We start from the raw sequence: 12,310 nt of genomic DNA on the forward strand, positions 1-12,310 counted from the left end.
GATTGTTGGCAACTCATTTATGTAGAGAATAAACAGGAGAGGCCCGAGTACACTGCCTTGAGGTACACCTACTTTATTTGTTGTAATTGATGATCGGAAAACTTTAAACTCTAAATCGCCATTGAAATTATTAACCTCTTAAAATTATTAACACATTGGGTTCTTGCATCAAGGTAAACCTCTGATACCATATCGCTCAAGTTTCGCTAATAGAGTTTCATGACATACGAAATCAAAGGCGCGTGTCATGTCAAATTGTACGGAAGTTACTGGGACTCTAATATCCATATTATTAGCAATTTGCTTTACAAAGGAAAAGCAAGCAGTTGTTGTAGATCCTCCCCTCCGGAAGCCATGTTGTTCAGGTCTTATAATTTGAAATTTTTCGAGAAATGAAGTTAATAAAATAAGTTAGATGGAGTGGTCCTATTCTTTTTTGTATTGGTGCCGGGAACCACACGGCACAATGTCTATTTATTTTTTCGAGTAAACAGTATATAATGCCTATTTACTGTTTACTCGAAAATCCCTAAGTTATATGTATGTATCGGGAAAGAGAGACGAGACGGGGACTTGACCAAAGGTGTAAAATTGCAGGAATAGAAAGGACGCCAAATCTATCAAGTAATTCAGATTTCTGCTCATTCATTCATTCAGTCAACCTTTGCAAATCTGACAATAGATTTCTACTGGTCAATAGTTCAGACGAGGCCGCCGTACATTTTGGGTAAGTTATTAGCATTATACTACTGACCTTCGATTTAAGGTTGCTTGAATATTTGAAGACGTTTTAATGTCACAAAGTTACTTATTAAATCGGACGTGGCATTTCAGTCTTTTCTGTGGCTGTTGGCTGTCTACCCCGTTAAGGACGAAGACGTGGCGTATGTGTATAAGTTAGTTATCTATTTAATTTTCACCACCAGAACCACAAGAGTGAAAGGCCACATTCAGCTCGGCTTTATGATGGAATTATAATTCAAATAGTGACAGGTTTCTAGCCCATCGCCTACAAGAGGAATCCCATGTTTATAAGCCTGTCCCTTAGTCGCCTTTTATAACACCGTGGGAAAGATATGAAGTGGTTCTATACTAAAGTGGCGGAAACCACACGGCATATTAATATATACATACACTCATAAATACAAACACACATACATACTACAAAATATACATACATACCAAGAAATGTATCATTTATTTTTTTGTGCAATTAAGACTTTACAAACAAACATACATACACACATAAATACATTCATACGAAATGCATGTCAAACTGAGAACCACTTTTTATAGCGGCTAATGACTACACTTTTTAATTCTTTTGAGCTTGTTTATGACTCAAATTGTTTAATGCAGAGATAAACACTCCTACGCATAGCAGGTGAGCTAAACAGTCGGCACTGACCTAAGTGATGTCACAATGATATCATCTTAGCATACAGATCGATTCTATTACAGAAATTTCATCACTCAAATTCACCTTCAAAATTTTTATTCATTATTATTGGACACTTCATATCGCTTAATAATTGTCATATCTTTTGGTTTAACAACATTGGTTGACGTCAAATAAATTACTTGAAACTAAGTTTACCGCCGCTTACAAAGCCTGTAAACTTAGTTTCAAGCCTGTCTGTCTGTCTGTCTGTGCAGAAGCAACAGCTTCTTCTGCACAGACGCTTTGTAACTTCACAACTAACACATACTTGGAATAGAAATGTGAAAAGTAATGTCTTGGCGTGATTAAACGCCTAGTGGTGTTAAGTCACATCCAGTGCAATCTGAGCACTGTATTGTACCAAAAAAAATGAGTTCTGGACCAACACGATGAAGTGACAGGAATTTAAGAAATAGGTATCACAGATAAATAATAAATAAATAAATACCAAAGTGCCGTGTGGTTCCCGGCACCAATACAAAAAAGAATAGGACCTCTCCATCTCTTTCCCATGGATGTCGTAAAAGGCGACTAAGGGATAGGCTTACAAACATGGGATTCTTTTTTAGGCGATGGGCTAGCAACCTATCACTATTTGAATCTCAATTCTATCATTAAGCCAAATAGCTGAACGCGGCCATTCAGTCTTTTCAAGACTGTTGGCTCTGTCTAGCCCACAGAGGATATAGACATGACCATATGTATGTATGTATGTAGTATGTATACCAAACTTGTGTGTCGAGATATTTATATAGAACACTATAAGATAGATTACTTTGAGCAAGATCCATATGAAATAGTATATGATAGTTACCTAGATCAAATTAAGAACGTCCTGGCAGAAGGTCACGTCAAAAGTAGTCGAAACCGCCGAGCTTGCATGAAGAGAGTTATGAATGTGGATGAAGCGAAAGAAGTATGCAGAGATCGTGGCAAGTGGAAAGATGTAGTCTCTGCCTGCCGCTCCGGGATAAGGCGTGAATATATGTTTGTATATAGATACCATGCGTTGGTTTCCAAGATTTTCCTGGACGTGGGTTGAAAAGACCTCGAAACGTGTCGTGATGTAGCCAAATGCATCGTGATCAAAGGGAATGACTCACTTTTTAAATATAATCAGCGTCACTGTCCAAAAAAGTTAGTAGCTACACCACCGATTGCTTATCAAAGTATTAATTTAATTCTTCATATGCCTAATTCAGCGTGTTAATTGTTAATATTGATCGCGATAGTTAAATGACCTATATGATGAAAACGACTGCTAATTCCTATAGCTTTACAGACTTTATTCCCTCTTGCCAGGACTTCAAAGAGAACAACATCGCAAAACAATGAAGAAGACTCATCAATCCAGAAGACTGAAAATCAAGATGTCTTTCTCGTGTTTTTAACAGTCTTTAAATAAAATTCAAAAGTGAATGTCCTATTTCTCACCTTTTTTTGACGCCACGTTTCCCTCCTTTTTAGTCTAGGAACTGTTCCTGCTCCACTTTTACTAGGATGCATTTTCACTCACACAAGCACTACCTATCACTCATTAATTTAAAAAAAACTGTTACATAGTTCACTTTGGTCTAGAAAATATTGAAAAAAGCCACATCATTTAAAAACACTGGCACATAAGAAAAAAAAACTAAAACCAAAACCATAAATACATTCGAATAATGATTAAAAAAATACGTGCGACAGTTTAAAAGGCGCGAAATGTACTGAAATATTTCAGGATTCTCGAGTTTTATCGGAATTACAATCAGTGGATACTAGATAGCTATACGATAAGAAGTTATTTGAATGAATGTGCACTTAAGATTGATAAGATCTATACATATGCGTCCTCGACTACCCAATAAATAAAGTTAGTGACGAATTGTTTACTTTTAGTCACTCTTTTTAAGTCTATTATTATACATACTAACAAAATAAAATGGTTGTTTTAAAAATATATTTTCCACCATTTTATTTTCATATTTAGCTCTAAAATAAATTATTTCTTTTTTAAATTACGCGTAGCTTAAAGTGCCGTGTGGTTTAAGGCACATAAAAGAAGGACAACTCAATCTTCTTCCCGCAAATGGATGAGACGACTAAGGGAACAAGCACGAAAGTGCTTAATCTCTACTAAGTGAAAATAAGTGCAAGGGTTACATTTCCTAACAGGGGTTCACTTGAGGCAGGCGACTACTCCTAAAAACTAAAGTCAAACAAAAGTATCGAAGGAAATAAGTATGTAACAACTGTATGTAAGCGTGTGTTTTTTACCATACATAAAACGTTACATCGACAAATATCTACTTTTATATCCTAACAATTTAAGCCTTTAGTAAAAAAAAAACATGTTAATGGAACGAAATAGACGGACTTTATTCTTTATTTTTGTTATGATTTATGTCACCGTGCCCTGTAGTCTAGACACCAAGGAAAATGATCCATTTGCACGAATACGGTCCAATCTAGGTTAGCCTACCCTATAGACTGGGCCAAGGAGATGAGCGGGAGTCGCTTCATGCAAAAACTCGACTTACCCACTCCTGGATCGAATCGAATTCCTCCGCAAAAAGAGCTTATTAGTTTCTTAACCTACGTATTTTCTATTTATTTTTCACATTAAAACTACATTTAAACACTACCTTTCATATTTTCAGTGCTTTATAAAGTTTTTCATTTATTAAAATAAATCTTTTAATATACATAAGAAAATACAGTTACAAAATCTGCTTTAGATATTACGTCACACAGACACGCAGCACAAAATTATTAATTCATGAATAAAAACAATCTTTTGAAATCACTGAAAAAAAAACTGGACAGGACAGGCCTTTTCCTTTAAAAAAAAGACACAATTAGCCAATTGGAGGTCTCCTCTCAAGTAGAGGATGAGTTCAAAATAAAACTCACCACATATCCAAGGTTTTTCCTCACTTCGTTCAAGAACATCAGTTGCTGCGCACAGGTTTTCATAATTCCTGAAATTCGCGTCCAATTTGGACTATCGAAAGTGGGCACAACCAAAAACCGACTGACTTATTACCTCGTATTGTAATTACGCAATTCTACTCCTATTGTGCTGTAAGTTTAGTAAACATTCTTTCACGCACAATAATTGCAAAAATAGAATGACATCATAAATTTGTGATAGTACAATAATGCTCAACAGATGGTCTTACGGTAAGGGTAAACATCGTGAGGAATCCTACACATTCGGACAAGTTAATGTGTAACCCAACATGGTATAGATTCCTTTTCCCCCAATGGAGGTATGGAGATTTGAAACCATTCACTAACTTTAATATTTAATGGTCTATCTCCTATTATGATCCAATATGAGTTAGATCCTCCTGTTAATGCAACAGAAGTCAGACGGGAGTCGCTTTATGCCAAAAACCTAGCTCAAAACCAATCGAGGATCGTTGTCACACGAGACAAACCCCAGGGGGAAAAGAAGGGTACTATTTGGCCGACGGCGCTAGCCTGATGATAAATGGAACTTGGAAATCGCAAAGAAGATAGATAGGTCTCTATAGTAACTACATATTTCCAATGAACATAATACGCTGCTTACTTCTTTAGCATTAAACATTCATCGACTAAGGACACTCCTGATTTTTTTTATCCGTCTAAGTCTTCCCTTTGAAAATCCCCATTCATACGCGGATTATACATTTGTTAAGTTAACCTGCTATCATTCATCTAAATAAAGGGAATGCTGTAGTATTTCTGTCACAATATCTTCTTTCACATCGCAATGGTCTAAATCAATTCAGAAATTTCTAACAATGAATAATTCCGTAAAAACATTTGTGTAAACATAAATTTAACGAGAAGCATTATGATATATTAATTCGTTACGCCATAATAAACAATTAAACCCAAGGTACGTACCACATATCGAACACAATATCGTAACCTTTTCCAAAGCGAGAACCCCATCGAAATCGATCCAGTCGAAATTATCACATTTTCAAGTCACGGATACCAAAAAAAAAAATATAACATTTTATGGAAAAAAATTAATGTCCATAATTTTTTTTAAGACTAATTATTTTAGGGAACTACTCTTAATTCTGTGTATTTTTTGGAACTTGAGTAAATTTACAATGAACGCACTAAATAAAACATAGTTAAAGTGAAACAGTAGTTACAATACCGATAGTTTTCGTACTAAAAGTGTAACAGTTAGGGACAGTGCCATTTTTAATGCAAACATCACGTTACTCTGTACCGTTGGCAAAAAAAATACATATTTATACTAGACAACCAACGGGGCTATTATGACACGTTCGACGAAATTTTTAAACTATAGCTGTCCTGTTTTACGCCGTTTACCGACGGCGAAACAGCGAGTTTATCGCGCGACAAATATGTCTACGCGCGTGCCATGTTAAGCCCGCAGAACATAAGTTGGCCCAACACGGCGGTGATTATGTGCAAGTTGTAAGTGCCGTGTGGTTCCCGGCACCAATACAAAAAAGAATAGGACCACTCCATCTCTTTCCCATGGATGTCGTAAAAGGCGACTAAGGGATAGGCTTATAAAATTGCGATCCTTTTTTTAGGCAATGGGCTAGCAACCTATCACTATTTGGATCTCAATTCCATCATTAAGCCGAGCAGCTGAACGTGGCCATTCAGTCTTTTCGAGACTATTGGCTCTTTCTACCCCGTAGTAGATATAGACGTGACTATAACATTTATTCAAATATTATCAATTTAAGAGTACCAAAAACTTGCATGAAGAGAGTTATGAATGTGGATGAAGCGAAGGAAGTATGCAGAGATCGTGGCAAGTGGAAAGATGAAGTCGCAGCCTACCCCTCCGGGAAAAAGGCGTGATTTTATTATGACTGTTGGCTCCGTCTGTCCCGTAAAGGATAAAGACGTGATTATATGCATGTTAATCTTATAAAGCATTGCATTGGTGCCGAAGCAACTTCTGAACGTAAGCGGCAAAAAAATTGAGATAATATATATGTTAGGAAGTCTAGGAAAATACTAAGAGAGAATATTCAAAAATTTCCCACGGGAACGGGAATTGAAGCGCATTAGGAACTTTTAGTGGGGCGTGAATATCCCAAAATGCCTACGGGAACGGAGATTAAAAGAGAATGTGCCTTTACATAGGTGGAGCTACTGATAAAATGTAGTCAAATATAAATTTTGTAATTAAATAATAATCTGTATTGAAGTAAACTTTTTTTCTGACCATACCTTTATCTTTCAATGTCACACTTGTGTAGTGTGAGTGTGACCTAGATAAACATACGTTATGGCGCTTAAATCACATACCTCGAACACTACAAGATCTTAAAAATCCATACTTTTTGTACTAACTAATTATAGATGTGAAAGTAACTTTTTCTGTTTGTCTGTCACGCTTTCACGCCTAAACCACTGAATCGATATTGATAAAATTTGATACAGGGGTAGCGTTAGAATATAAGCTACTTTTTATTGTGATATAGAAACAACACGGACGAAGTTGTGGGCAAAAGCTAGTTTAAAATACTTAATTGTACTTACAAAGCCGCTCTTTGCTTTCTCATGGCGGGACATTTTTCTTTTGTTAACATCCAGGTGGACCATTCTGGAAAAGATTAAAAAACATAATTATAAACAAATATCAGAAGATTTGATTACTTTATAGAAAATATTATTACTTTAGACCTTTTATTAGTACTTTGGACCACTCTCACATACACACTCATATTTGCACACACACATACCTTACAAATTATATAATAAGTATTACATTTTGAAAATTTTTATTAGAAAATTTAGAATGAATCAAGAACTAATAACTGATCTAAAAACTAAAAAAGTTGTGCAAAAATTCCTGAATATAAAATAAATTTTGTTCTTTGGACTCAGGAAGGTAACAATTGTACAGTTGGAATTGTATGAGATAATTGTATAGGCTTATTAGATTATACTAACATTTTTATAATCATTTAGGAAAAGTATAATGTTAGTGGGATTTTGTACATGAACAAAACCTTTCAAAATCTGAATGTTTTAAATGAAATTCTATAATCCCAATTCGAATAAAACAAGCCAGTGAAGCGTGATAAAGTTCATTCACAATTTGTTTTATCAGCCATCCGAAGGTCGCTACCATTTGATGAAAACATTTAGGTCAAAAAGTAAACTTTTCTCGCATCTACAATACTAGTAGCTAAAAGTTCATCAAAGAATCCAGAAAATATAGCCAGAAGTAACTGGATATTCACACATTGTGAATGCAAAGATGCCCAAATTGCTGTAAACGGCCGCACCCGGCCACAATTTACCCTTTTTACAACATAAATCGCAAAAACATGGGTTCGGTCGTCTAACGACCATCATAACCTAACAAACTCTTCCATATCACTGTGTTATCAAACAAATATGTGCAGATAAGATAAGAGGTATACTTTACCACTGAAAACGCTTTAAATTAATCCAAAATATTTTCACAAACATCACTTTTTTGATAAAAACATGATAGATAACACAAACAACGGACAAATATCACACACATAGGCACAACTAGTGACGTCATTCGACGTTTATTTGATTGACATCGTTGACATCTTGTTAAATCATAATCAAGTAATGTTGCCATACGAACCAGAATTAATTGTGATATTCGATCGATTAAATATTACAAAATCGTTCACAAAACAAAGATGAATTATTTGATTATTATTATTATTTTTCTTACCTGTAGTTTTAGTTTACCGTAGTTTTTAAGTAAATTATTTTATGAATTTAAAAATAAATTCTGTTATATTGTTCACAAACATATTCATCGTCATCGTCTGGACCCGAAATCTGGACTATTTAAAAAGAGAGGCTAACCACACACGACGTATTTTAACATTTGTCGAAGTTAAGTTTCAGAACCATTTTTGACCGTTAATGAATCCTCAGTAAGTAATAATTTCAATTCAAGCAGTTTTTTTCTTTTTTCTTAGATTTATAATAAAATGCTGTCCATCAAACTACTATTTGAAACTTCAAAAATATACTTCTGTTCTGAAAATATTGATTTCCTTTTGTTTTATTTATCAATTCCCATTCCATCACCTTTCAAGGAAAACATCTTTTTCAATGTAAAAAATTAAACAGTTTTTCATACCGTTATTTTATTCGAACTAAATCATGGAGAAACCAGAGCAGCCGAAGAAGTGTTTCTGTGCTAGATGCTTTTTGCCAATTTGTCCAGAGGATAAGGTGAACATAGATGGCCAAAGTTTTCATAGACTTTGCAGTACATGCTGTAAGTATTGAGCATACCCAACATATTTTGATTCAAATCCTTGTCCATTGTTAGATTTGAATTGTGAATCCCCTTCTTAGCCATATAAGCCAAGATACCTGCCTTTACAATTTTATAAGACAGTTTCAAAAGACAAATATTCCTTCTTTTCAGGCATATGCCGAACAATCCCAACATCTCTGAAGATGTTCTATGGCCATGTATTTTGCACGGAGTGCTTCAACACTCATGTCCTGACGAGGTTCAGGGGGGAGAATCCTCGCATCCACTCCAACAGCTGGTGGATGCAATGGGCGCCTGGTGCCAAGCCTCAGCCTCAAGCGAAGGAAGCTGGGAGCGAGAAGAAAGAAGGTAAGGATTTTTGTTTATTTTTATTCACAATATGTTTAAAATAAATGCCTGTGCCTGTAATAGGCTAGTCAATCTCTTTCGCGTGGATATTGAGTGTTTATGCTCATTATTAGATTTTATGCAAGATGAACATATTCGTACTTGTGATTCTGATAAAATCATAAGCGGTAACATACTTTCTTAAATTTATTACAATCGTAGGTAAAATATAACATCGTGATTAATTATAGATAAAGTGCAACAAGGAACACTAACCGTGTGGTTCCCGGCACCAATACAAAAAAGAATAGGACCACTCCATCTCTTTCCCATGGATGTCGTAAAAGGCGACTAAGGGATAGGCTTACAGACTTGGGATTCTTTTTTAGGCGATGGGCTAGCAACCTGTCACTATATGAATCTCAATTCTATCATTAAGCCAACGTGGCCATTCAGTCTTTTCAAGACTGTTGGCTCTGTCTACCCCGCAAGGGATATAGACGTGACCATATGTATGTATGTATGTAGGAACACTAAATAAAAGTTGTTCTTTCACCAAAGCACCTTTCGAAAGCTTCAACAGGGTAGCTTGTAAATGATAACCTGAAGGGTTGGTAGGATAGTACGTAGTTTCTTCACTGACTGTAAGCCGAACTTTCTATCCTGTAAAATAATCAACATTTTTGAAACAGAAATGAAAGGTCCGCAGAAAGCCGAGGAGGTGCCGGAGGAAGCGCCCAAGAGGTGCACCTGTGCCCGATGCCTCCAAGCGGTGGAAGAGAGTAGCAGGGTCCTGATCGACAACCAGAGTTTCCATCCACAGTGTGCTAAATGCTGTGAGTTTAGATTTACATACATATTATATTTATCTCTTACGGGAAAGACGGTCTACAATCTGGAAAAAATTTAAAGGCCACTTTCATCTGAATGACTTAATGATGAAATCGAAATTCAAATAGTTACAAATTGCTAGCCCATGGCCTGAAAGAAGAATCCCTACTTCATAAGCTTTTCCCTTGATTGACTTTTACTATCTACACGAGAAGGGAAGAAAATGGTACGCAGTCTTCAAGAAGGGTGAAGCCAGTAAGATTCTATGTCTCATGCACATTTTAATCGTGTGTTTAAAATCTCAGTTCGCCTTAACCAAGTCGAGAAAGATACTTCTGACTGCTGTAGCATACTATAGGCATCTTTTCCCCTGGGCATTATCCGACTAAAACACACATTTGAGTTTATTTATGACTGAGCTTGCCTTTACCATTTTGATAAACTGTCATTATTCCTCAAATTTCTTGCTATTTTCCAGACTTCTGCCACAAGGTGCCCGCAACGAAAGTGAAGATCTACTACGGCCAGGTATTCTGCGAAGACTGTTTCAACCGCTACGTGCTGAGCCACAACAAGGACAATCCCACTGAATTCTTTAGGTGACTTCTAGCTCTTAATACCAATAACTATCAAAGCATTCTTCATCAAATTATTTCAATCATCAGTTTTAGCTTTTTAATACTGTAGTCTATGATAGGTGTTATAATGTAGAACTCTGTCATTATATCTGTCCTGCCTGTTTGGCTATTTGCAATGTTTTACGGCTGGCCCATTTTGATGAAGTTTGTGTGAATATAGTTAATTATTCAATGTCAAACAAAGGTTTTACTTTTCAGGAAATTCCCACAACAACGCTAGCTTGTATGTGCATACATATATTTCATTTAACATTGTTTCAGGACATGTTTCGAACAATGGCAAAACAACGCGCATTTCGCTGATAACATGAGGGAGTTCATGAGCGGCGGCAACAAGGACAGCACCCCGTTCGTGTTCATGATGCAGCCGCAGCAGTTCTGCCGGTGTGGCGCGACGCCGCCCGCTCACGATAACGTGTCAGCTGAACATAAGAAATGTATGTTTGTCTTTAATATTTTTTCTCAAGTTTTATCTTCTGAAATGTTTTTTTTTTAAACTTCATTTATTATTTTATTTGGGAGAAAGGTTATGTAGGGATTCTTCTATAAGCGATGGGCAGCCAAACTAACTTAATTGTATTGAATTTGTTCGAGACCCCTACTTGTACTGTTCCATGTGGGATAAAGACTTAATTAATTACATGTATAGATTACAAGGAATGATGGAAAATGCTACCGGACATAAACTGCGCAGACCCTGCCAGATTTATAGCACAAGTTTTTGTAACATTACAAATTTTCTTATAGGTGCGTAAAATGGTGAAAAATTTTCAGCTGCCACACCAGCCACTGTGTCCATAGAAGAAGGCTCCAACGTTTGTCGGGATCTTTCCTTCGAGAACAGAACAGAAGTGTCTGATATTCCCGAGTCGTGCGCAGCGATGGAGGACTCTCACGACAGCTTGGGTGTGGCCGCAGCGGAAAAAATCGAAAAGCTGACGAAATATTTACACGAGAGACGCGTTACAAACAAAAGCACGAAAAAATGGAAAAATTTTGAATACGATCAAATTTCTGCGACTTCCGATCAGTCGTTTTATGCGTGGATTGATTTTCAGAATCCCAAAACGGCCGGTGTTCGGTCGGATTGTCCAAAGTGTTTGTGGCAGTGTGGTCCAATTTACGTAAACGGTGATATTTTTCAAAAAGAAGTTTGTTGTGAAGAAAATTGAGATTTGAATAAAATGTGGTGTTCAATAAATTTGTTTTCTTTTATATTATTTTTCTTTCTCTTGACGCTTGTCTCGATTATATCATAACTCTGGACAGAAGTCCTTTTTACACGTAGCGACTTCCGTCTGACCTCTGCACTCTGTTAGAAGTGAACCGTATGGATCCCTTTAGATTCACTGTCTCTGTAAAAAGACCGTAGTTAAATGATGCAAGTATAGATCCCCGTAGGTTATTGTATTAGGTTGGTAATGTACATACCTTATGCACTTTGTTATATATTATTCCGTTCCGTTATATAGACCGTGGCATTTTTATGTTATTGCCTATGGTCACTGTGCTAGTCCTCGACCATGTGCAATAAAGGCCTCAATCTGTTCCATGCGGGACAAACACGTAATTACATGTACAGATTACAAGGTATTACGGTACTAACCGTCTACAATAATCACGCCTCCTATCCAATATCCTTTGCGGGGTAGACAGAGGCCACAGTCTAGAAAATTGTGGTTTAATGATGAAATTGAGAATTAGTATCAGGTTACTAACCTTTCACCTACAAAAAGCATCCCAAGCTTATTTAGCCCTTCCCTTAATCGCCTTTTACGACATCGAGTTTATTTTTAAATCGACGAAGACAGAAAA

The 12,310-nt window shown here is 36.3% G+C and overlaps 2 protein-coding genes across 6 annotated transcripts in view; one reads left to right on the plus strand and one right to left on the minus strand.

Annotated features, from left to right (window-relative positions):
• LOC106139450 (protein diaphanous) overlaps positions 1-7,975 on the minus strand; it is a 45,814-nt gene extending 37,839 nt beyond the window's left edge. The window contains exons 1-2 of one of the 4 annotated variants that reach the window (XM_060952899.1): positions 7,854-7,975; positions 6,959-7,022 (exon numbers count right to left, since the gene is read on the minus strand). In XM_060952899.1, coding sequence (XP_060808882.1) covers positions 6,959-7,021 — 63 coding nt within the window. In that variant the 5' untranslated portion in view covers position 7,022; positions 7,854-7,975. Of the gene's footprint in view, positions 1-2,875; positions 3,160-5,320; positions 5,429-6,958; positions 7,023-7,372; positions 7,402-7,853 lie in introns of those variants that run through there. The other 3 variants (XM_060952897.1, XM_060952901.1, XM_060952898.1) reach the window with 3 other exon arrangements.
• Positions 7,976-8,277: 302 nt separating this feature from the next.
• LOC106139447 (uncharacterized) lies at positions 8,278-11,679 on the plus strand. 2 transcript variants are annotated; one of them, XM_013340892.2, is made up of 6 exons: positions 8,278-8,346; positions 8,850-9,047; positions 9,719-9,862; positions 10,336-10,456; positions 10,757-10,932; positions 11,270-11,679. In XM_013340892.2, the coding sequence occupies exons 2-6, from the start codon at positions 8,882-8,884 to the stop codon at positions 11,665-11,667; spliced, it is 1,005 nt and encodes a 334-aa protein (XP_013196346.1). In that variant the 5' UTR covers positions 8,278-8,346; positions 8,850-8,881; the 3' UTR covers positions 11,668-11,679. The 2 variants fall into 2 exon arrangements, with proteins under 2 accessions (XP_013196346.1, XP_013196345.1); XM_013340891.2 differs by lacking the exon at positions 8,278-8,346 and adding an exon at positions 8,507-8,696.
• Positions 11,680-12,310: the final 631 nt, after the last annotated feature.

Source organism: Amyelois transitella, chromosome 30, assembly GCF_032362555.1.
Source record: "Amyelois transitella isolate CPQ chromosome 30, ilAmyTran1.1, whole genome shotgun sequence".
Taxonomy (NCBI): Eukaryota; Metazoa; Arthropoda; class Insecta; order Lepidoptera; family Pyralidae; genus Amyelois; species Amyelois transitella.